The 23,545-nt window shown below is 52.6% G+C and overlaps 1 protein-coding gene across 7 annotated transcripts in view; it reads right to left on the bottom strand.

Moving 5' to 3' along the window:
* The window catches only part of LOC133350154 (deformed epidermal autoregulatory factor 1 homolog), a 60,175-nt gene that overhangs the window by 12,002 nt on the left and 24,628 nt on the right, over nucleotides 1-23,545 (bottom strand). For 6 of the 7 annotated variants that reach the window (XM_061564179.1, XM_061564180.1, XM_061564177.1 and 3 more), the window contains exons 6-8: nucleotides 23,470-23,535; nucleotides 17,522-17,642; nucleotides 14,223-14,378 (exon numbers count right to left, since the gene is read on the bottom strand). In XM_061564179.1, coding sequence (XP_061420163.1) covers nucleotides 14,223-14,378; nucleotides 17,522-17,642; nucleotides 23,470-23,535 — 343 coding nt within the window. The remainder of the gene's footprint in view (nucleotides 1-14,222; nucleotides 14,379-17,521; nucleotides 17,643-23,469; nucleotides 23,536-23,545) is intronic. The other variant, XM_061564178.1, reaches the window with a different exon arrangement.

The following is a 23,545-nucleotide window of genomic DNA, read 5'->3' as shown; positions in this document are numbered from 1 at the left end:
AGAATATGAATTCCTGCAGTCACGAAAGCTTTCAGGTATATAAACCAGACATACTTTACGTCCTCCGTATATACATAATAATAATAAAATAATGTCTTAGTCCATCAGCCAATTGCCTTCCCAGACCAACACCATGAAGCAGCATTTGCTCCAGCAACCTTACTGCTCTCATCAGCTGAGCCAGGCTTATGGTCAGAGATGTGGAGACAGGGAAAGGCAATTGCATGAAGATGGTGACCAAAAGCACATTCAAGGGGAGCCGCCCATTTGCCAAACTCATACGCAGCGCAAAGAGGCGACTTTCTCGCTGAGGGCAGCGGCACGAGCTCACCGCTACACGTGCAGCTTCGCTTGCCAACAGCACGAGCTCACCGCTACACGTGCAGCTTCGCTTGCCAACAGCACGAGCTCACCGCTACACGTGCAGCTTCGCTTGCCAACAGCACGAGCTCACCGCTACACGTGCAGCTTCGCTTGCCAACAGCACGAGCTCACCGCTACACGTGCAGCTTCGCTTGCCAACAGCACGAGCTCACCGCTACACGTGCAGCTTCGCTTGCCAACAGCACGAGCTCACCGCTACACGTGCAGCTTCGCTTGCCAACAGCACGAGCTCACCGCTACACGTGCAGCTTCGCTTGCCAACAGCACGAGCTCACCGCTACACGTGCAGCTTCGCTTGCCAACAGCACGAGCTCACCGCTACACGTGCAGCTTCGCTTGCCAACAGCACGAGCTCACCGCTACACGTGCAGCTTCGCTTGCCAACAGCACGAGCTCACCGCTACACGTGCAGCTTCGCTTGCCAACAGCACGAGCTCACCGCTACACGTGCAGCTTCGCTTGCCAACAGCACGAGCTCACCGCTACACGTGCAGCTTCGCTTGCCAACAGCACGAGCTCACCGCTACACGTGCAGCTTCGCTTGCCAACAGCACGAGCTCACCGCTACACGTGCAGCTTCGCTTGCCAACAGCACGAGCTCACCGCTACACGTGCAGCTTCGCTTGCCAACAGCACGAGCTCACCGCTACACGTGCAGCTTCGCTTGCCAACAGCACGAGCTCACCGCTACACGTGCAGCTTCGCTTGCCAACAGCACGAGCTCACCGCTACACGTGCAGCTTCGCTTGCCAACAGCACGAGCTCACCGCTACACGTGCAGCTTCGCTTGCCAACAGCACGAGCTCACCGCTACACGTGCAGCTTCGCTTGCCAACAGCACGAGCTCACCGCTACACGTGCAGCTTCGCTTGCCAACAGCACGAGCTCACCGCTACACGTGCAGCTTCGCTTGCCAACAGCACGAGCTCACCGCTACACGTGCAGCTTCGCTTGCCAACAGCACGAGCTCACCGCTACACGTGCAGCTTCGCTTGCCAACAGCACGAGCTCACCGCTACACGTGCAGCTTCGCTTGCCAACAGCACGAGCTCACCGCTACACGTGCAGCTTCGCTTGCCAACAGCACGAGCTCACCGCTACACGTGCAGCTTCGCTTGCCAACAGCACGAGCTCACCGCTACACGTGCAGCTTCGCTTGCCAACAGCACGAGCTCACCGCTACACGTGCAGCTTCGCTTGCCAACAGCACGAGCTCACCGCTACACGTGCAGCTTCGCTTGCCAACAGCACGAGCTCACCGCTACACGTGCAGCTTCGCTTGCCAACAGCACGAGCTCACCGCTACACGTGCAGCTTCGCTTGCCAACAGCACGAGCTCACCGCTACACGTGCAGCTTCGCTTGCCAACAGCACGAGCTCACCGCTACACGTGCAGCTTCGCTTGCCAACAGCACGAGCTCACCGCTACACGTGCAGCTTCGCTTGCCAACAGCACGAGCTCACCGCTACACGTGCAGCTTCGCTTGCCAACAGCACGAGCTCACCGCTACACGTGCAGCTTCGCTTGCCAACAGCACGAGCTCACCGCTACACGTGCAGCTTCGCTTGCCAACAGCACGAGCTCACCGCTACACGTGCAGCTTCGCTTGCCAACAGCACGAGCTCACCGCTACACGTGCAGCTTCGCTTGCCAACAGCACGAGCTCACCGCTACACGTGCAGCTTCGCTTGCCAACAGCACGAGCTCACCGCTACACGTGCAGCTTCGCTTGCCAACAGCACGAGCTCACCGCTACACGTGCAGCTTCGCTTGCCAACAGCACGAGCTCACCGCTACACGTGCAGCTTCGCTTGCCAACAGCACGAGCTCACCGCTACACGTGCAGCTTCGCTTGCCAACAGCACGAGCTCACCGCTACACGTGCAGCTTCGCTTGCCAACAGCACGAGCTCACCGCTACACGTGCAGCTTCGCTTGCCAACAGCACGAGCTCACCGCTACACGTGCAGCTTCGCTTGCCAACAGCACGAGCTCACCGCTACACGTGCAGCTTCGCTTGCCAACAGCACGAGCTCACCGCTACACGTGCAGCTTCGCTTGCCAACAGCACGAGCTCACCGCTACACGTGCAGCTTCGCTTGCCAACAGCACGAGCTCACCGCTACACGTGCAGCTTCGCTTGCCAACAGCACGAGCTCACCGCTACACGTGCAGCTTCGCTTGCCAACAGCACGAGCTCACCGCTACACGTGCAGCTTCGCTTGCCAACAGCACGAGCTCACCGCTACACGTGCAGCTTCGCTTGCCAACAGCACGAGCTCACCGCTACACGTGCAGCTTCGCTTGCCAACAGCACGAGCTCACCGCTACACGTGCAGCTTCGCTTGCCAACAGCACGAGCTCACCGCTACACGTGCAGCTTCGCTTGCCAACAGCACGAGCTCACCGCTACACGTGCAGCTTCGCTTGCCAACAGCACGAGCTCACCGCTACACGTGCAGCTTCGCTTGCCAACAGCACGAGCTCACCGCTACACGTGCAGCTTCGCTTGCCAACAGCACGAGCTCACCGCTACACGTGCAGCTTCGCTTGCCAACAGCACGAGCTCACCGCTACACGTGCAGCTTCGCTTGCCAACAGCACGAGCTCACCGCTACACGTGCAGCTTCGCTTGCCAACAGCACGAGCTCACCGCTACACGTGCAGCTTCGCTTGCCAACAGCACGAGCTCACCGCTACACGTGCAGCTTCGCTTGCCAACAGCACGAGCTCACCGCTACACGTGCAGCTTCGCTTGCCAACAGCACGAGCTCACCGCTACACGTGCAGCTTCGCTTGCCAACAGCACGAGCTCACCGCTACACGTGCAGCTTCGCTTGCCAACAGCACGAGCTCACCGCTACACGTGCAGCTTCGCTTGCCAACAGCACGAGCTCACCGCTACACGTGCAGCTTCGCTTGCCAACAGCACGAGCTCACCGCTACACGTGCAGCTTCGCTTGCCAACAGCACGAGCTCACCGCTACACGTGCAGCTTCGCTTGCCAACAGCACGAGCTCACCGCTACACGTGCAGCTTCGCTTGCCAACAGCACGAGCTCACCGCTACACGTGCAGCTTCGCTTGCCAACAGCACGAGCTCACCGCTACACGTGCAGCTTCGCTTGCCAACAGCACGAGCTCACCGCTACACGTGCAGCTTCGCTTGCCAACAGCACGAGCTCACCGCTACACGTGCAGCTTCGCTTGCCAACAGCACGAGCTCACCGCTACACGTGCAGCTTCGCTTGCCAACAGCACGAGCTCACCGCTACACGTGCAGCTTCGCTTGCCAACAGCACGAGCTCACCGCTACACGTGCAGCTTCGCTTGCCAACAGCACGAGCTCACCGCTACACGTGCAGCTTCGCTTGCCAACAGCACGAGCTCACCGCTACACGTGCAGCTTCGCTTGCCAACAGCACGAGCTCACCGCTACACGTGCAGCTTCGCTTGCCAACAGCACGAGCTCACCGCTACACGTGCAGCTTCGCTTGCCAACAGCACGAGCTCACCGCTACACGTGCAGCTTCGCTTGCCAACAGCACGAGCTCACCGCTACACGTGCAGCTTCGCTTGCCAACAGCACGAGCTCACCGCTACACGTGCAGCTTCGCTTGCCAACAGCACGAGCTCACCGCTACACGTGCAGCTTCGCTTGCCAACAGCACGAGCTCACCGCTACACGTGCAGCTTCGCTTGCCAACAGCACGAGCTCACCGCTACACGTGCAGCTTCGCTTGCCAACAGCACGAGCTCACCGCTACACGTGCAGCTTCGCTTGCCAACAGCACGAGCTCACCGCTACACGTGCAGCTTCGCTTGCCAACAGCACGAGCTCACCGCTACACGTGCAGCTTCGCTTGCCAACAGCACGAGCTCACCGCTACACGTGCAGCTTCGCTTGCCAACAGCACGAGCTCACCGCTACACGTGCAGCTTCGCTTGCCAACAGCACGAGCTCACCGCTACACGTGCAGCTTCGCTTGCCAACAGCACGAGCTCACCGCTACACGTGCAGCTTCGCTTGCCAACAGCACGAGCTCACCGCTACACGTGCAGCTTCGCTTGCCAACAGCACGAGCTCACCGCTACACGTGCAGCTTCGCTTGCCAACAGCACGAGCTCACCGCTACACGTGCAGCTTCGCTTGCCAACAGCACGAGCTCACCGCTACACGTGCAGCTTCGCTTGCCAACAGCACGAGCTCACCGCTACACGTGCAGCTTCGCTTGCCAACAGCACGAGCTCACCGCTACACGTGCAGCTTCGCTTGCCAACAGCACGAGCTCACCGCTACACGTGCAGCTTCGCTTGCCAACAGCACGAGCTCACCGCTACACGTGCAGCTTCGCTTGCCAACAGCACGAGCTCACCGCTACACGTGCAGCTTCGCTTGCCAACAGCACGAGCTCACCGCTACACGTGCAGCTTCGCTTGCCAACAGCACGAGCTCACCGCTACACGTGCAGCTTCGCTTGCCAACAGCACGAGCTCACCGCTACACGTGCAGCTTCGCTTGCCAACAGCACGAGCTCACCGCTACACGTGCAGCTTCGCTTGCCAACAGCACGAGCTCACCGCTACACGTGCAGCTTCGCTTGCCAACAGCACGAGCTCACCGCTACACGTGCAGCTTCGCTTGCCAACAGCACGAGCTCACCGCTACACGTGCAGCTTCGCTTGCCAACAGCACGAGCTCACCGCTACACGTGCAGCTTCGCTTGCCAACAGCACGAGCTCACCGCTACACGTGCAGCTTCGCTTGCCAACAGCACGAGCTCACCGCTACACGTGCAGCTTCGCTTGCCAACAGCACGAGCTCACCGCTACACGTGCAGCTTCGCTTGCCAACAGCACGAGCTCACCGCTACACGTGCAGCTTCGCTTGCCAACAGCACGAGCTCACCGCTACACGTGCAGCTTCGCTTGCCAACAGCACGAGCTCACCGCTACACGTGCAGCTTCGCTTGCCAACAGCACGAGCTCATCGCTACACGTGCAGCTTCGCTTGCCAACAGCACGAGCTCACCGCTACACGTGCAGCTTCGCTTGCCAACAGCACGAGCTCACCGCTACACGTGCAGCTTCGCTTGCCAACAGCACGAGCTCACCGCTACACGTGCAGCTTCGCTTGCCAACAGCGGACAGATCGCCCGCTGTGAGCAAGCGGCGTGGAAACCCGATCGATGTTCCATGTGCGGAGTCCTCTGCCCTGGCCACCGATTTTAACATCGCAGCGATGAGCAAGACGGCAGAACAAGTATGCGAGCGATGTGAAAAATATACGCGCAATCTAAGCATGGGCACGAGAGCCCTTCTGCCTCCATCCTTCCCCACTCTCTCTCTCTACACTGCAATTCTTCGGTGCGAAGTGCACAAAACATAAATCATCGACGGCGGGGTTTCAGCCAGAAATGGATCCCTGGGGGCCGTCGCAAATCTCCAGGGCTGCGCTGAGATTGTGCAGGCCAGGGGTCACAGGTCACGGAAGGCTTCCCGTCTCTCCCAAGCCGAGCGCCGGGAACTCGGACGCTCGGTCACGCTGCTGGCGCGGAGCCACGGCGATTGCCGGCGAAAGGCAACGACCTTTGTTTTCTAAAATAATTGTTCTGCGACGGCACGCTGGCGGTGGTGTATAAGCACAACTAGCTTAAACTCAACACGTTTGTCAATCACGCTGGCCCGAGGCTCCGTTTGGTCTCGCGTTGATTTTAACTGAGACTGAAAACACGATAACTAAAAAAAATTCAATGCACCGTGATCAAAGCTGCTTTAAAGATCGATCGTCAACACGGCATTGATGACCGTGAAGATTTTTTTACAATATAAAACACTCAAACTCCTTCGTTCAAGATGTTTCAACCTTTACATTCTGGTGCGGACATTATTAGGCAATGCGATTTGACTTGTTTTGTGTAATGGGGAAAGAAGGGCGCGTTTTAACAAGTAACACGACAAACCCATAGTTGGACGTCCGTGCACGAACGCAGGCAGTGCAAGCACATAATGAAATTTCCCAAGAGCCATCAATTCAGCCATTTTCTCGCTCTTTCTCGCTCTCTCTCGCTCTCTCTCGCTCTCTCTCCATCCCCGTCTCCACCTCTACGGATGCTACGGGGATTAGGCCGCAGCAAAAGTGCGGTCACGGCACGGGCTCTTAATTAACGCGCGTCATCTTCTTACCCAGCCACATGACAGCCCAAACGCGCGACAGGCAGCGCACCCGCTCTGCACACCTTGCGTCGGCCTCAAACCGAGATGAACGACGATTTCCAAAGCGCGGGCAGCCGGTGGGGAGAGATGTCCAGCTGCTTACAGAGGGAAAACCGCGGGGAGATCTCTCTGCGGGCACGCGCCGTGTATGCACGTATGCGTGTACGTATCATACGCGTGCACACGTGTGCGCGTGTACGCAAGTGCGCGTGCGTGTACTCGCTCCAAAACCGTGAACATTTCGGGTCCCAATTATCAACGCACTGGCTCTTCGACTGATTTCATGTTTTCAAGCCCTTTTAAAACCAATTGTCCAGCGCACACAAAATCCAATTACCAAGATTCGTGCTGTAACCTTTCTGGTGCAGTTACTTAGAAGTAATCTTTTATATATTAATGACGATATAGTTTTCTCACCCAAGACCTCACAGACCATTAACCAGGCACGAACAAGCAGGCCGTGACCGGGGCCGAGGCAATTGCCTCGGCTGTCGCTTTGTCGGGTTTTGCCAAACACACCGTGGCTCGTAGCGCCGACGCGCCGCACGATCGAGCGAGCGCGGCCCCCGGGCGGCTCCATAGAGACGCCCCTGGGGGGGGGGGGGGGGCCCACGAAAGCCGAGGCGACGCTGCGAGCGTTCGCACCACGGAGTGTGGCCACGTCCGTTCGGTTTGCCGGCGTCCGTTGCTCCCGCGTGCTGTTAGCCACGCGCGTGCTCAATGTCCATCCCGCGCCTTGCGCCACACGTTGATGGCGTCCTCTAGCTGGCGAGATGCGGCACGTCTTCATTACTTTGCTTCGCGAGAAACGGTACCGATGTCCGTAGCTCGTGTCAACGTTTAAAGCGTTAAATGTTTGGCAGCTGCTGGCAGCTCCATGGCCTGCAGCTGGGCCACTCTCGCCATTCGCTTCAGAGGTGGCTGGCGAGTGTCGCCGATGATCAGTTTGAGTTGAAGAGTTCAGGAGCTGACGGTCAATTGAGAGCCATATTAATTATTTTAGCAATAATAAAAACATGAATTTGAACAATAAAGGAGGCACTACTTGTTTTCTATTTGACTCACTCGGTGAAATGCACGTGCTGGCTCGCTGCAACGGTGCTCGGGAGCCAGAGCACCGAAGTGACGCTTCTGCACTAAGGCTGCAACGAGCCGAGATAATTCCAGTTGACTGTGAAACGGCAGCAGCACGTCCCGTGTCACCGAAGCGACACAATTCTGGCTCGGTGGCGCTGCAACCTTCACACGGGCACTCAAGCCGCGAGCATCCTCGCCGAGCCGCGGTCGCGCCACGACGTTCTGCCACGACGACCAATAAGTGGCGGCCGCTGGAGACGATTGGCGCTCGCCGTGCACTTTCACCCCCGGAGCTGTCGGCTCGGGACCACCTCCACGCACAGCGTGACCGCGGGTGCCCTACGGAACGGCCCGAAACCAGCGTGACAGACAAGTCGTGAGCAAAGCAAAATGCTCTCACAAGGATAATTTTAGCTTGTGCAGAATATTAAACAAGGCAGACTTCGCTTTCAAATTAAAAGCCACCACGTGATTTTTCAAATCTCTTCCATGACTCTTTTGTAAATGAAGGTGGCAGTGATTACTGATTAGTATGTTTCCGTGGTTTAAATTAATTACCAGTGCCATTCTCATGCAGGGAACATATGGCTGTGCTGTTCTCCCTTCAGGATCAAGACAGTTCTGTGAGTCTTGGTAAAGACAGCGCCGCCTCTGCCAGGTTTCTACGCCGGTCGATTTAAATCCCTCTCTCCGGCGTGGCTCTCCTGTGGCGGGGGGGCATTCCCGCTCCCTCCCAGAGCACGCATCTCCCCAGCGCGCCAGCGCAGAGGCACGGTCCATGACGAGCCCGTTGCGTGGCACACGATGGCACAGAGGGGGCCTCGTAGCCCGTAATTTAGACTGCGGGAAACGCACGGCACGTCCCTCGCGAGACAATTGCTGCGCTGCGGTTGATAATCTCCCATGGCCGGTTCCACGCCCTTTATAATTATGAACACGCAGACCTTATCCAGTCGTCGCACTCTCCTTGGCAAAAGAAGAATTTTGATGGCAAACACCGCAGCCTTCAGTCGCGTTTGGAATTTGGTTTGAACTTCACGGGTAAGATCTTAACCAGCTAATAACGGTGGGTGACCCCGAGTGCACGCGACCGGATCGCGAGGCTGCAGGGGCACGGTCGGCTCGTAGCCTCGCAATGTTGCGGCTCGTCTCCGGTCATCGGCCCTGCTGATGCGGACGGCGGATGTGCTTCGCGAATACGTTTTTTCCAATAGTGAGGCCACAGCTTCCGATATTAAATATGCTGTGAGGCCGTTTAAATTTCAGGAATCCACGTGCTCAGCAGTTAAAAACCAGCACCTCATCGGCAAGCCAGGAAAATTGCATGCAGGGAATTCCAAAGAAAACGTCTACACCTCAAAACGAAGTGAATTATATTTTATTTTTTTTAACCTTGTTTATTTCGTGACCTCGTTCAGTTCGGTTCTTGACATTATTTTTAAATTTTGTAACGCGAAAACAAATGTCAACAACTCTGGCCACACGCTGACACATCAATCAGAATGAGTAGAGAATGAAACATTCCTCTCCTTCACAGCAGAATCCATTACATTTCTCTTCAAGTTTCCTACGGGGGTCACCCACGGGGGCCTTGAATCATGGGAACACGAGGACCGTGAGACCCACGCTGCGTTACGGGGAGGTTGGTGGGGACTCGACGGTGTGGCGTTGGGGACAGTCCACCTAACACACACCTCGTACCGAGTGACAACATAAAATATCGCTGCCACAAAGGTCTCTCGCCAGCCAAGAAACCGGTCCGAGTGGTGAGGGAGGTGGCACGGATTTGCTGGCAATCCTGCCACTGCGCACGCGGTGGCTGTGCAACTGCTGCACGTGGCTGTAGTCTGGCACTGTGGAGGCAGCAGCCAGGGTTGGTGGGTCACCCTAAACCTAGAAAGGGCCATTGCCTGAAAGTCACCTTTTATCTATTCAAATATACATATATATCCATGTTCTTTTAGGGCAGCATTATTGATGAATCTGTTGAGTTTTTGGAATTTGTGTTTGCGCACCACTGTCAAGAATGCAGTCCGAACATAATTTGTAGTTTTCAACATGTCTGTATAAAAATCAACGGTATGAGATACAACGCAATTTGCGTTCACCTTTAACGGTTTGTGGTAATAATAGGCGACGTCCCCCGTGCCATGCTCACACATTTCATTACGACCGTCCGGCCGCGCGCTAGCTTCGCGACGGCGTTATTGGCGTCCAAGCAGGTTAATAATCCACGAGCATTGGCGTCCTAGCAGGGTAATAATCCACGAACACGAAGCCAGCACCGCTGCCGCCGGCCGCAGAATGCCGTCGCCACAGTCATTGAATCATTTTTTTTCGTGAAAAATAAAATTGTAAACGCGTGCCGTGTGAATGAAATTGAGTAGAAGTAAATGTGAAATCACAAAGTCAAGCGAAGGTCGAATCAAAACATTACTCAACACAGTTTCTCTCTGGAGACCGGCAAAGACATCACACCGAGTCCGTAGCCCTCACACTCTGCCGCTAACCCGTTACACCGTGGCTCAAACAAACGAGCTCGCTTCATTACGAAATGCAAATGAATGTGGATTTCTAATCTGGGTTAAATCAACTCTCAATTTATCCCGGGTAATGGGGAGAGGGGTGGCCCAGGACACAAATAAAACCAACACGGATAATTATAAAAGGTATGTAAATGAAGCTATGAAAACATGCACTGTACGAATTTGTACCTCTGTGGAATGGACGTGAAGAGTACAGTGCAGTGAGGCTGTTTTAATTGCTTCTTAAAGCAATCGGTTTACTTGCGGACGTGTTTGCCCTAACCCTAACCCGCATAAGCTCATCTCCCCGCAAGGAGAGACGAGGGTTCACTATTTACCCATTGCATCTTTTTAACTCCAAACCTTCCTGCGTGTGTGGTGCCTGCGTGCCTCCTGCTTTATCTTCCCATTGCATCACCCAATCATTGCCCCGCACACACTTCGCGGAATCCATCCGGTGAGCCCAGACACCATCGAACGGTTTCTCCAAACTCAACACACGACAATAAAAAAAAAAGTGAATCGGCTTTACCCTTTCCTGCAAGAATACAGGAGGTGTTAAGATGTTCAAACACCAAATAGACACATATCACAAGGCATCAAGTCTGCATTAACCACACGTGATCTGATATTTGCATTGTGTTTGCTCTGTTTGCCTTTTGGCGTTCTTTGATCTAACACAGGTAAGACAAGGCCAATCAGTTTCAAGGACGATACACACATTAGTATCAAACCACGTTTGTTTGCAAGTTTTACCACAAGAATGTGTGGTTAAATGCAGACTTTGATGCCTTGTGATAGGTGTCTATTTGGTGTCTGAACATCTTACCACCTGATATATCCGCGTGACTCAGGGTTGCGAACCACGAGTTTACGAGCCGCCGTGCCGACCTCTCCTCGGCCGAATCATTTTAGCGACAGGTGCGACGGAGTCTCCGCTTCTGGTCCTGTCTGCCCGGACCTCGACGCCGTCGCCTTCAGCACGACACAAAAATTCCAATGCCAAAAGGTGCCCTCGCCATGCTGCGCATCTGACGGCCTGCCGGCGTTTCACCCACGAAAATTTCCCCTGTAGGCCGCGCTCGTCGGAGCTCGGGCGACATGCGCGCACCGGAGCGCGGCGCCGCTACCACGGCGCAATATTAAGCGGCACACCGAATGTGCAATGCAGGGCTCGCCGGTTCGGTCCGTCATCCTCCCGGCGCTCCGGTTTGAAACAACGGTTCCAGTTCCCCTCTGAGCTTCTCTTCACCCAGCGGCATCAATGGGTACGCCACGGTTAGCCTACGATCGGCGTGTGACGTGTGGTGGGGTAAAATGTGGGCACTCCTTGGTATTCCAAGACGTCTGGCCAGTGTGATCGAGTAGACCCAAGTATCTGTAAGAGGGGCTCGACAAAGCTTCCACTCGTGGAGGCCCCTTCCGCCAGCAGTGGCGTCAGCAAGTTTCACGCCTTTACATTTTAATGGCAGCGCGCTAACCACGGGGTGAACATCCCACGCACACCGCCTGCCGTGTCTGTGATCGAACGCGAGATGTCGGCAGCTGCGCCAAGCCTATCGGCAATTAGCAACCTCGTGGCTGGAAATGGCGCGAGCTCCGTGACAAACATCAAGGCCTTAGCTACCCAGCCGGAAAAATAATAAAACACCCTGCGGGCCGTGGCGCGGGGCTCACGCCGTCACACGTCCCTGACAGCCTCCGTCAGCAAGAGGCTCGAGTTCCACTTCGGGGCCGGGCGTCACGAGCGTCACGTCAACGTGGCCGCACAACGATCGTCGTCACAGTACAATCGGCCTCCGCGCTGGGTGAATCTCGACGGGCCTTGCCGCTGGAGCGACGTCCCCGCCGCGGGAGGCACCGCCTCGCCATCGAGGTCGCGTCTCGCCTCGTGGCGCTGTCTAATCACCGCACCGACGATGACCGCGACGATTACAGGGGCGACGGTGCTCGTCGGCCCCGAATGAGCGCCAAGGTGCCCGGGGGCAGGGCACCTCCTGCGTACAATGCGGTCGAGTTCACTGCTTTCATAATAATATGTACTCTGTGAAGTAAGCCCATTATGCAGGGTCTCTGCCTGCATATCTTCTACTGCATCTCTATATGATTAATGCAACGTAGAAAGGTATTACGAGGTCATAAAAAGTAATTTATGTCAAAGAGCTTTAAATTATGGTTAACAGTCGGGCACAGTGGCTTTTATTGACATATCATCCTCGGTACTCCAGCCCAGCGGTTCCCAGCTGAGGCCCACATTGCCGTGGGAACAATTTTTCTCAAAAAACACCATCTAATTTTTACTGCCAATTCCATAGCTATTTAGATTGCACTCAAATGACTCAATTGGGTTGATGCAAACAGGAGCAATCATCTCCCCCTACTGCCACACTAATGCCCGATTGCCTTGTTCACACAGGGACAGCTGGCACTGTGGGTGCCCTTTAAAATGTTTTGAATGAGATGCGATGTAAGTCACCTATCGCGCTACGAGAATAGGTTTTCCCATTTTTTCTGGAAACAAAACAGGTGTTAAGATGTTTAAACACCAAACTGAAACCTTTTACAAGGAAGGAATCATGTCTGCATTAACCACAATACTTGTGGTCAGAATGCAAACACAAGTATTGTGGTTAATGCAGACATGATTTCTTGTAAAAGGTTTCAGCTTGGTGTTTAAACATCTTAACACCTGTTTTGTTGCCAGAAAAAAGGGGAAAACCTATTCTCATATTTTGGTACTGGCAAAGGAGGCCCTATCGCGCTGCGTTAAACACAAATCGTCATCATCATTACCGTGGTTATTTTATTCACGACTCATCAACCCAGCTGGCTATTGACTGAATCTACTGATTTTTATGGCTTTTTAATGAACACTTCGCACGGCGATTAGAGTCGTTTTAAGTTATACAAATATGCTAATGGTGCAGGGTGGTCCGCGAAAATTTGTCGACGGCCGACGATGCCCTGTGAGTCGGTAAGGGTTGTGGCACCCACTGCTCACGTAAACCACAGGGACATATCGCAGATCTCCAAGATATGCCGTGAATTTATCCGTAGGGAAAAAAACAACAAGGCAGCCTCCACCGAAGCCACATCCAGGTAGTGATCGGCGCAATCTCCCACTGCAGACACCGACCCTCGGGATCACAAAGCCGACGGCAGACTTTGGGGTGAATCAATTGGTAAGCAAATTGGACGCGGAGAAAGAGCCAATTACTATAATTGTCTGCACAGTAACAAAATACTTGCTTGGCTAAATGTAGAGGAACAATGGGGCACGAAGCAAGACAGAGGTGTCTTGCTTCATGGAAGGGTACCGCGACAAATATGCGGAGGGCGACAGGTCGGGGGTCGTCTCGGTCCATCATCACGCCAGGTGGATAAACTGAGTGCTGTTGCGTCGGTCACCGTGGTTGTGCTGCGCGGCGCTCCAACAAGTGTTTTCGCGTTGTGTGTGAAAAACACGCGGACATCGCGCCCAACGACACGCACTGATGCTACCCGCACGACTGCCCTGACCATACGATTCCCTCTGGAAGTGTAATGCCAGTTAAGAGCACGTCCGATCACTCACGCTTTAAAACCGTGCATGGAATGTAGTGGATCCTAAGCACACAATGATGTCCCTAAACATGAGTTGTCCTTTGTGTTGCTTTATCGTACACTCCAGTGTGCAGAATGTTATCGGTTGCTACCTGCCTGCAGAACTCTGCTCAATCCAGCTCCTTTGACTCCGCTGGCTCTTCGGGACTTGCTTCGCACTCACGTGACGTGCGATATCAATTGGGATTACGCATCACAACCATCGCCCCCTAGGGGCGGAATCCAACCCACTTTGCAGATCAGTGCCCCGCCACCTCGTGCCACACAAAGGACAAGCTGCCATTAGGTGGTCCCCTCGGCTCCGATACGATTCGCACCCTTGCAGGTTCAACATAAACGCAGGTATCGTCATCAGCGTTATTATCAATATTTAGAACAAACGATGAGGACGACGATGCACGCCGCCCGCGACGCTCACCGGCCGAGGTGCCGTACACGTCCGCGGCGGGGCCGGCGGGGTCGGCGAGGAGCGCGGGGCCCGCGGCGAGGTGATCCCCGACGCCGCCGCCAGCGCGCTCGAAGGGCAGCAGCTCGGGGGGAGAGCCGTCGAGCACGCCCGTCGACGCCACGCCGTCTGGGCACGCGCACAGAACCACGTGCACACGTTCACGCACAGGGGTTGGGGAGAGCGGTCGGGTTCACCGGTCTGTTTCCTCCAGTCTCGTGGTGGCATCACCGCACCGCCACTCTGGCTCAGGAGGGGCTGGAGAAGCCTGCCCATCACACTGCAGGTCACAACAACACACTCACCCACTCGCTCACCCACCACACTACAGGTCACAACAACACACTCACCCACTCGCCTACCCACCACACTACAGGTCACAACAACACACTCACCCACTCGCCTACCCACCACACTACAGGTCACAACAACACACTCACCCACTCGCTCACCCACCACACTGCAGGTCACAACAACACACTCACCCACTCGCCTACCCACCACACTACAGGTCACAACAACACACTCACCCACTCGCCTACCCACCACACTACAGGTCACAACAACACACTCACCCACTCGCTCACCCACCACACTGCAGGTCACAACAACACACTCACCCACTCGCCTACCCACCACACTACAGGTCACAACAACACACTCACCCACTCACTCACCCACCACACTACAGGTCACAACAACACACTCACCCACTCGCTCACCCACCACACTGCAGGTCACAACAACACACTCACCCACTCGCCTACCCACCACACTACAGGTCACAACAACACACTCACCCACTCACTCACCCACCACACTGCAGGTCACAACAACACACTCACCCACTCGCTCACCCACCACACTACAGGTCACAACAACACACTCACCCACTCACTCACCCACCACACTGCAGGTCACAACAACACACTCACCCACTCGCTCACCCACCACACTGCAGGTCACAACAACACACTCACCCACTCGCTCACCCACCACACTACAGGTCACAACAACACACTCACCCACTCACTCACCCACCACACTGCAGGTCACAACAACACACTCACCCACTCGCTCACCCACCACACTACAGGTCACAACAACACACTCACCCACTCACTCACCCACCACACTGCAGGTCACAACAACACACTCACCCACTCGCTCACCCACCACACTACAGGTCACAACAACACACTCACCCACTCGCTCACCCACCACACTGCAGGTCACAACAACACACTCACCCACTCGCTCACCCACCACACTGCAGGTCACAACAACACACTCACCCACTCGCTCACCCACCACACTACAGGTCACAACAACACACTCACCCACTCACTCACCCACCACACTGCAGGTCACAACAACACACTCACCCACTCGCTCACCCACCACACTACAGGTCACAACAACACACTCACCCACTCGCTCACCCACCACACTGCAGGTCACAACAACACACTCACCCACTCGCTCACCCACCACACTGCAGGTCACAACAACACACTCACCCACTCGCTCACCCACCACACTACAGGTCACAACAACACACTCACCCACTCGCTCACCCACCACACTGCAGGTCACAACAACACACTCACCCACTCGCTCACCCACCACACTACAGGTCACAACAACACACTCACCCACTCACTCACCCACCACACTGCAGGTCACAACAACACACTCACCCACTCGCTCACCCACCACACCGCAGATGACAACAACACACTCACCCACTCGCTCACCCACCACACTACAGGTCACAACAACACACTCACCCACTCGCTCACCCACCACACTGCAGGTCACAACTTTCCTTTCTGATTCTACCCTCACACCGCTCCACTTTGGAATGCCTTTCGATTCCCTCCCATCGTCGCTTTTCCCCTAGTTCTTATAACCTTGCTCGATGCAAGGAATCCCAACAACAACTCTGATCTATGTGGCACTCTCAATCATGCCGTTTGTTGCTTGCCACTTGACGTGTCATGCCTTCGGACCTGTGCTCAGCTCAGCAACCATGATATAAAAGTAAAAAGTTTGCGGCCTCGTTAAATCGGCAGCACTCGATGTGCGACATTCCAAACCCGGGAGCTGAGGGCTCTTAATTGCGTAACGAGAGAATTACGGAGCGACTGACGCAGCCCGCCTTCTTACCTCGCGTGTCTCGGTCGTCGGTAGGCGCATCATTAACATTTCCCATGAAACCCCTTTCAATATATTAACATTCAGGAAATATTCACAAAGTGTACGCGCTTTTAAATGTTACGTTCAATTTCTGACGGTACAAATATGACGATGAATCATCGTGTTTTCCCTCTGACCGTCTTTTAAACCTAGAACTAAAGTGATAAAGATCCCCCCTATAGCTCAACAAACTGTCGGGGCAAGTGCTGTTAGCGGTGGGTGGCCAGCACCACGCTCGGCCGCCTTTGTGCCCTAGTGGCGATGTTTACTACACATCGCCCCAGGTACTCAATTGAGGTTGAGTCGACCTCGGGGAGGCCCAAGACCATTTCAGATATTCGTCACCGATGCTGTCCATGAGCGGGAATCTACCTCCGGTCACTGAGATCGTAGCACAGCACGCTAACCGCTGCACTACGGCTCCCCACGGAAATGTTAAAGCAAACACACACACCCACGGCATCAGCAATAATCTTATACGATCTGCACTATTACCTTGATTTGTTTGCTTTGTGCATATTAGAGTCACGAGAACAATTCTGAACTGTGTCTAACCGTGCGTAAGCACTGTTTGTTGGAACATCCAAAGGTCCTTTCATGATTAAAGGATTAGCGCACAGACTAATTTGTGTAAAAGAATGCAACACACGCGTATAATTACCAAATCAATCCCTAGGCATGCCTCGCGATTCAAGTAAAGTATTTAGGAAAAACGTCCCTGCAAGGACGATTAACGGAAACGTCCGTGACTAAATACAGGTGGCTCAGTGGCACGGCGAGTGGCTCACAATCGCAAGATTGAGAGTTCAAATCCTGGTTGGGGGGTCAACTTGGCCCATCATCCCTCTGGACTCGATAAAATAGACGTCACTTTGTGGGAAAGTCGACATTGGTTGTCCTCTGGATAGGGTTGTGGAATTTTTACGGCACCGGCTCATGGGCATAAAAGGGATCTGGGCTCATTTGAGCAGGAAATCCCTTCTGGGATGGAAATGAACGAGAAACCGAGAGTGGAAACGCAGCGGCAGTGTTGATTGGGGGGGGGGGGGGGGGGGGGCGCCGAGGGACCCTACAGGTGGGGGTGGCGGGGAAGAGGGTGATGTTCTTGGAGCCGTCCTTTTTGTGGTGGGAGAGCTCCATGTCCTTCTTTCGGCGCTTGTACGGCACGAAGAGCCGCACAGGGCCCGACTGCACCTCCGAGGGAGCCCAGGGTTGGGGTGAGAAGAGAAATACCACGCACGATTGATTTCGGGGTTAAGCCGCGCGATGTTTAAACGACACGTCGCATCCAATTGGCACATTTGGATGCGAGGATTCTCCTATAACCTACCGGTAGGTGAGCTGAATCAATGGTGACTGGCACGTGAAACGCTTGTATGCCACGTGGCAATTCATCTGTTTGGCTGTGTCGGGTGGGTGAGGACCTTCACGACACTGATTTTGTCGGATCATCGTTGCATGGCTAACTCAAAAAACAATGGTGAATAATAACAATGGCTGACGAAGCCTTCGCATTGAAATACCCTCCAGCGATTGATTGCATTTTCAGGTTGCACCGCGTGTCGTTGTCCAACATTTCTCGCCACGCTGCAGCGAACTTCTGCAGAAACCGAAGACATTGTTGCGAGCGACACGCGGAGCAACCCGAAAGTGCACCTAAGAGCTCTATGGCACGACCGCGGAAAACTGGCGCAGAGGTAAACGCCGTCGGGTTTACAGCGTGTGTCCGTACGTCCGTGCGATTACGTTGGTGGAGGGGTAACCGCGCAATCCGCGAACGTTTACGAACGGCCAATGCGGCGTTCCCACGGCAACGCCGAACGCGGGCAGAGAAACCGCAGTCGGAAAACGCACACGAATCGAGGGCGCAAAATTCCACCGAGCGAAACGCGATCGTCGCGGCATGCGGTGGGGGCCACGACCCCCGTGGCGATGAAAGACCCCCTGATTGCGCTCCTCTTCAGGTGCCCCAATCACCGACGTGGTGCACACTAAATGCCGCTACAGACACGCTCACATTGAACCCCTGTGCACATTGCCACGCTAATTACCGCAACTCGTAAAATCAACGTTCATTCTTTCTATCACGTTCCCACGGTTATTAATTTGTACATGCCCTTATGGTGCATCCACTAGTTGTAGGTTTATATTTATTTATTTCTACCGCCAGGCATGGAATGTGACATTCGGAATTCAAATGTCAACGCCCATTCATATCGCAGCCGAAAGATGCCAAATGCTGGCGAGTGGCGATAACAAGGAGCAGTGGCCAGGAGGCTAAGCGGGAGAGCGAGCGGCTCGCAAGCAGAAGGATGTGAGTTCAAACCCTGGTCGCGGGAGGGGGGGGGGAAACTCAGCCCATCGTCCTTGCAGGGTTGACAAAATGAGTATCACGGGATTAATACATATGAGTAACCCTTGTTTTTCAGAATCAACAGTGGTCATTCGATGGATAGACTCACCACCGCCAGAGAAATGTGTAATTTCAACAGGTGTTGAATACAGCCTCAGTGCTTTCATGAGCAGAAAATCTATTTAATTTTTACTTTGAGTGAACGTGAGCAGGATGGGAATTTGATTCAGCTGGTTCAATGCAAAGGAGTAATAATCGAACTCCATTTGTGGGCCTCTTAGCTCTGCATCCCAGGTCTGAAATATAAGCGTGGTTCTTGTTACTTGTTGACCCAAGTCACTCTTGGAAAAGAGACTTCTCGCATCGATGGTAAAACATGTCAATGAATCAATGTCCAAATCACAAACAAGCAAACGGCCAGTTCAGATGTACAGTGAGGAAAAAAAGTATTTGATCCCCTGCTGATTTTGTACGTTTGCCCACTGACAAAAAAATGATCAGTCTATAATTTTAATGGTAGGTATATTTGAACAGTGAGAGACAGAATAACAACAAAAATCCAGAAAAACGCATGTCAAAAATGTTATAAATTGATTTGCATTTTAATGAGGGAAATAAGTATTTGACCCCTCTGCAAAACATGACTTAGTACTTGGTGGCAAAACCCTTGTTGGCAATCACAGAGTTCAGACGTTTCTTGTAGTTGGCCACCAGGTTTGCACACATCTCAGGAGGGATTTTGTCCCACTCCTCTTTGTAGATCTTCTCCATGTCATTAAGGTTTCGAGGCCGAACCTTTAGCTCCCTCCACAGATTTTCTATGGGATTAAGGTCTGGAAACTGGCTAGGCCACTCCAGGACCTTAATGTGCTTCTTCTTGAGCCACTCCTTTGTTGCCTTGGCCGTGTGTTTTGGGTCATTGTCATGCTGGAATACCCATCCACGACCCATTTTCAATGCCCTGGCTGAGGGCAGGACGTTCTCACCCAAGATTTGACGGTACATGGCCCCATCCATCGTCCCTTTGATGCGGTGAAGTTGTCCTGTCCCCTTAGCAGAAAAACACCCCCAAAGCATAATGTTTCCACCTCCATGTTTGACAGTGGGGATGGTGTTCTTGAGGTCATAGGCAGCATTCCTCCTCCTCCAAACACGGCGAGTTGAGTTGATGCCAAAGAGCTCCATTTTGGTCTCATCTGACCACAACACTTTTACCCAGTTGTCCTCTGAATCGTTCAGATGTTCATTGGCAAACTTCAGATGGGCATGTATATGTGCTTTCTTGAGCAGGGGGACCTTGTGGGCGCTGCAGGATTTCAGTCCTTCACGGCGTAATGTGTTACCAACTGTTTCCTTGGTGACTATGGTCCCAGCTGCCTTGAGATCATTGACAAGATCCTCCCATGTAGTTCTGGGCTGATTCCTCACCGTTCTCATGATCATTGAACTCCACGAGGTGAGATCTTGCATGGAGCCCCAGGCCGAGGGAGATTGACAGTTCTTTTGTGTTTCTCCCATTTGCGAATAATCGGACCAACTATTGTCACCTTCTTCTTGGTTCTTTCGGTAAAGTCACGTAGAAGGGAAGTAATAAAATAATAAAAATAAAACATAATAAAATAAAATAATTCTCACGATGTTTCGGCTACAACGCAAGCAGCCGGCTTCAGGTGAAGAATGAGACACTACCAAACTAGGAGCTTATATATAAGCTGCGTTGGAGGTGGAAGAGCGCCTTAACAAAAAGAATGTGCATATGAAGAGGAATTTAGCATATTCATGGAAAATGCGTAGGCGTTGGGCGGGGGGGTTTCAAAGTCATATTATGCCCATGCATTATGCAGGATCAGCAGCACCAAGGGGGGGTGCAGGGATTAGGAGTAACAAAGGAAAGGAATGTTAATGATATGTAGCTGCAGTTACTCAACAACCACGTAGAAAACTAAAGTATAAACTACATAAAAAACTAAAGTATAAACTGCATAGCACCATCAGTATACTTACTATACTCTACAATAAGCTGAGTTACTAACAGCAAGTAATACATTACAATTCTACGTCGTAAAAATGCTATAATATGCTTCCATCTAAACTTTATTCTCTTACATCACAAGAGCATATACCGTACTATATACTGCCATAGATAAACCCAACATTAAATTATATACTGTATTGCTGTAAACCAACCTATACCTTATACATTTTAATATAATACTATGTATTATTCTACACACCCTAATGTGTATCGAAATGGTTTATTACGTCCTTCCAATGATTGCTAAGCCAGAATCCATCTTCTCGGTTAAAATTGTCTCTGTGTTTATATATGTGGATCGCCTCATGAACGAATCTCTCATGATAGCCAGATGGCTTTCTCTGCAAACCATTTCGATACACATTAGGGTGTGTAGAATAATACATAGTATTATATTAAAATGTATAAGGTATAGGTTGGTTTACAGCAATACAGTATATAATTTAATGTTGGGTTTATCTATGGCAGTATATAGTACGGTATATGCTCTTGTGATGTAAGAGAATAAAGTTTAGATGGAAGCATATTATAGAATTTTTACGACGTAGAATTGTAATGTATTACTTGCTGTTAGTAACTCAGCTTATTGTAGAGTATAGTAAGTATACTGATGGTGCTATGCAGTTTATACTTTAGTTTTTTATGTAGTTTATACTTTAGTTTTCTACGTGGTTGTTGAGTAACTGCAGCTACATATCATTAACATTCCTTTCCTTTGTTACTGCTAATCCCTGCACCCCCCCTTGGTGCTGCTGATCCTGCATAATGCATGGGCATAATATGACTTTGAAACCCCCCCGCCCAACGCCTACGCATTTTCCATGAATATGCTAAATTCCTCTTCATATGCACATTCTTTTTGTTAAGGCGCTCTTCCACCTCCAACGCAGCTTATATATAAGCTCCTAGTTTGGTAGTGTCTCATTCTTCACCTGAAGACGGCTGCTTGCGTTGTAGCCGAAACATCGTGAGAATTATTTTATTTTATTATGTTTTATTTTTATTATTTTATTATTTCCCTTCTACGTGACTTTACCGAAAGAACCAAGAAGATGAATCCCTGCAGTCACGAAAGCTTTAAATCGAAATATTGTCACCTTCTCACCAAGCTGCTTGGCGATGGTCTTGTAGCCCATTCCAGCCTTGTGTAGGTCTACAATCTTGTCCCTGACATCCTTGGAGAGCTCTTTGGGCTTGGCCATGGTGGAGAGTTTGGAATCTGATTGATTAATTGCTTCTGTGAACAGGTGTCTTTTATACAGGTAACAAGCTGAGATTAGGAGCACTCCCTTTAAGAGTGTGCTCCTAATCTCAGCTCGTTACCTGTATAAAATACACCTGGGAGCCAGAAATCTTTCTGATTGAGAGGGGGTCAAATACTTATTTCCCTCATTAAAATGCAAATCAACTTATAACATTTTGACATGCGTTTTTCTGGATTTTTTTGTTGTTATTCTGTCTCTCACTATTCAAATAAACCTACCATTAAAATTATAGACTGATCATTTCTTTGTCAGTGGGCAAACGTACAAAATCAGCAGGGGATCAAATACTTTTTTTCCTCACTGTATCCGATCATGTCCGTGCGACGACAATGCGCTCCGTTTCACCGGGATCCCCCGGCATCCCCCACTCGGCCCGGCCTTGTGGAAATAAACAGCCAATCGCGCGGCGGCGGTGGCGGTGTGGACAGCAGTGGCATCGGCCTCGCTGACCACCAGCAGGAAGGCAGCGTGGATCAGGAGGCGCCGGGCGAGAGAGGGCCACGGCATAAGCCCTCAATGCCGCGCCGTAGGGGTTTTTGGGATTACAATGAAACTCTTTAAGTGCTTTTCTTTTCCATAAGCCGGTGCGCCAGGCTCGTGTTCGTTTTTAACAAGTGCCTTAAAGGACAAAGAGCATGGCCGGCACCGCTGAGATCCTGTGTTACAAATCAGGTCGTTGCTTGTGCTTAAACCGGGATATCAAGTGTAATGGAATTGATAGTTCCAGCACCGTCATCAATGACTGCACGAAAAAAATCTCATCACATTAAATTTGCTTCTGCACTTAATCAAGATAGATTCTAGCTCTTCAATAATTACTGGTTTGACTGTCATATAACGAACATTCCTCTCAGCGGCAGGGCAAGTGAGAAGGTATTGCCCCTACTCTCTGGATCTCAGAGGTAGCACTGGGATATCCACTTCTGTGGGCTGTTCTCGAGGGTTGAAGTGCTGTGCGAGAAATCCAAATGGCTTGTGTTTTATGACGCGACACCAATGGTAAAACCGGGGGCGAGGGGCCGTGGGCGAGGGGGGCAATAAAAATTGTACGGTGAATAAAACCAGTAGCAGCCAGCAAGAAGCAAAATGGATGCAGTGTGGTGGCTTGGCTGAGTGTGTGAATAAGTGTCGACAGACACGCACACGCCATGGCCCGATAAACGGGACAAAGTGAGACAAAGTGGGGAATGCACTTGCACCACACGCACGCACGCGCGCGCGCACGCACGCACATGCATGCATACACACACATTCATGCATACACGCAGGGATGCAAACACATACATACATACAAATACACACACATGCACAGACGCACGCGCGCGCGCACACACACATACATGCACGCGCGCACACACACACACTCACCAGGGACATGTCATCGCAGCAGGAGGCACAAGTGCAGGAGGCAGCGTGAGGGGTGAGCAGCCCATCCTGCACAACA

The sequence above is a fragment of the Lethenteron reissneri genome, chromosome 33 (genome assembly GCF_015708825.2).
Source record: "Lethenteron reissneri isolate LAM-NWPU_2019-01 chromosome 33, ASM1570882v1, whole genome shotgun sequence".
In the NCBI taxonomy this organism is placed as follows: domain Eukaryota; kingdom Metazoa; phylum Chordata; class Hyperoartia; order Petromyzontiformes; family Petromyzontidae; genus Lethenteron; species Lethenteron reissneri.
This window is presented reverse-complemented; position numbering and strand designations above follow the sequence as displayed.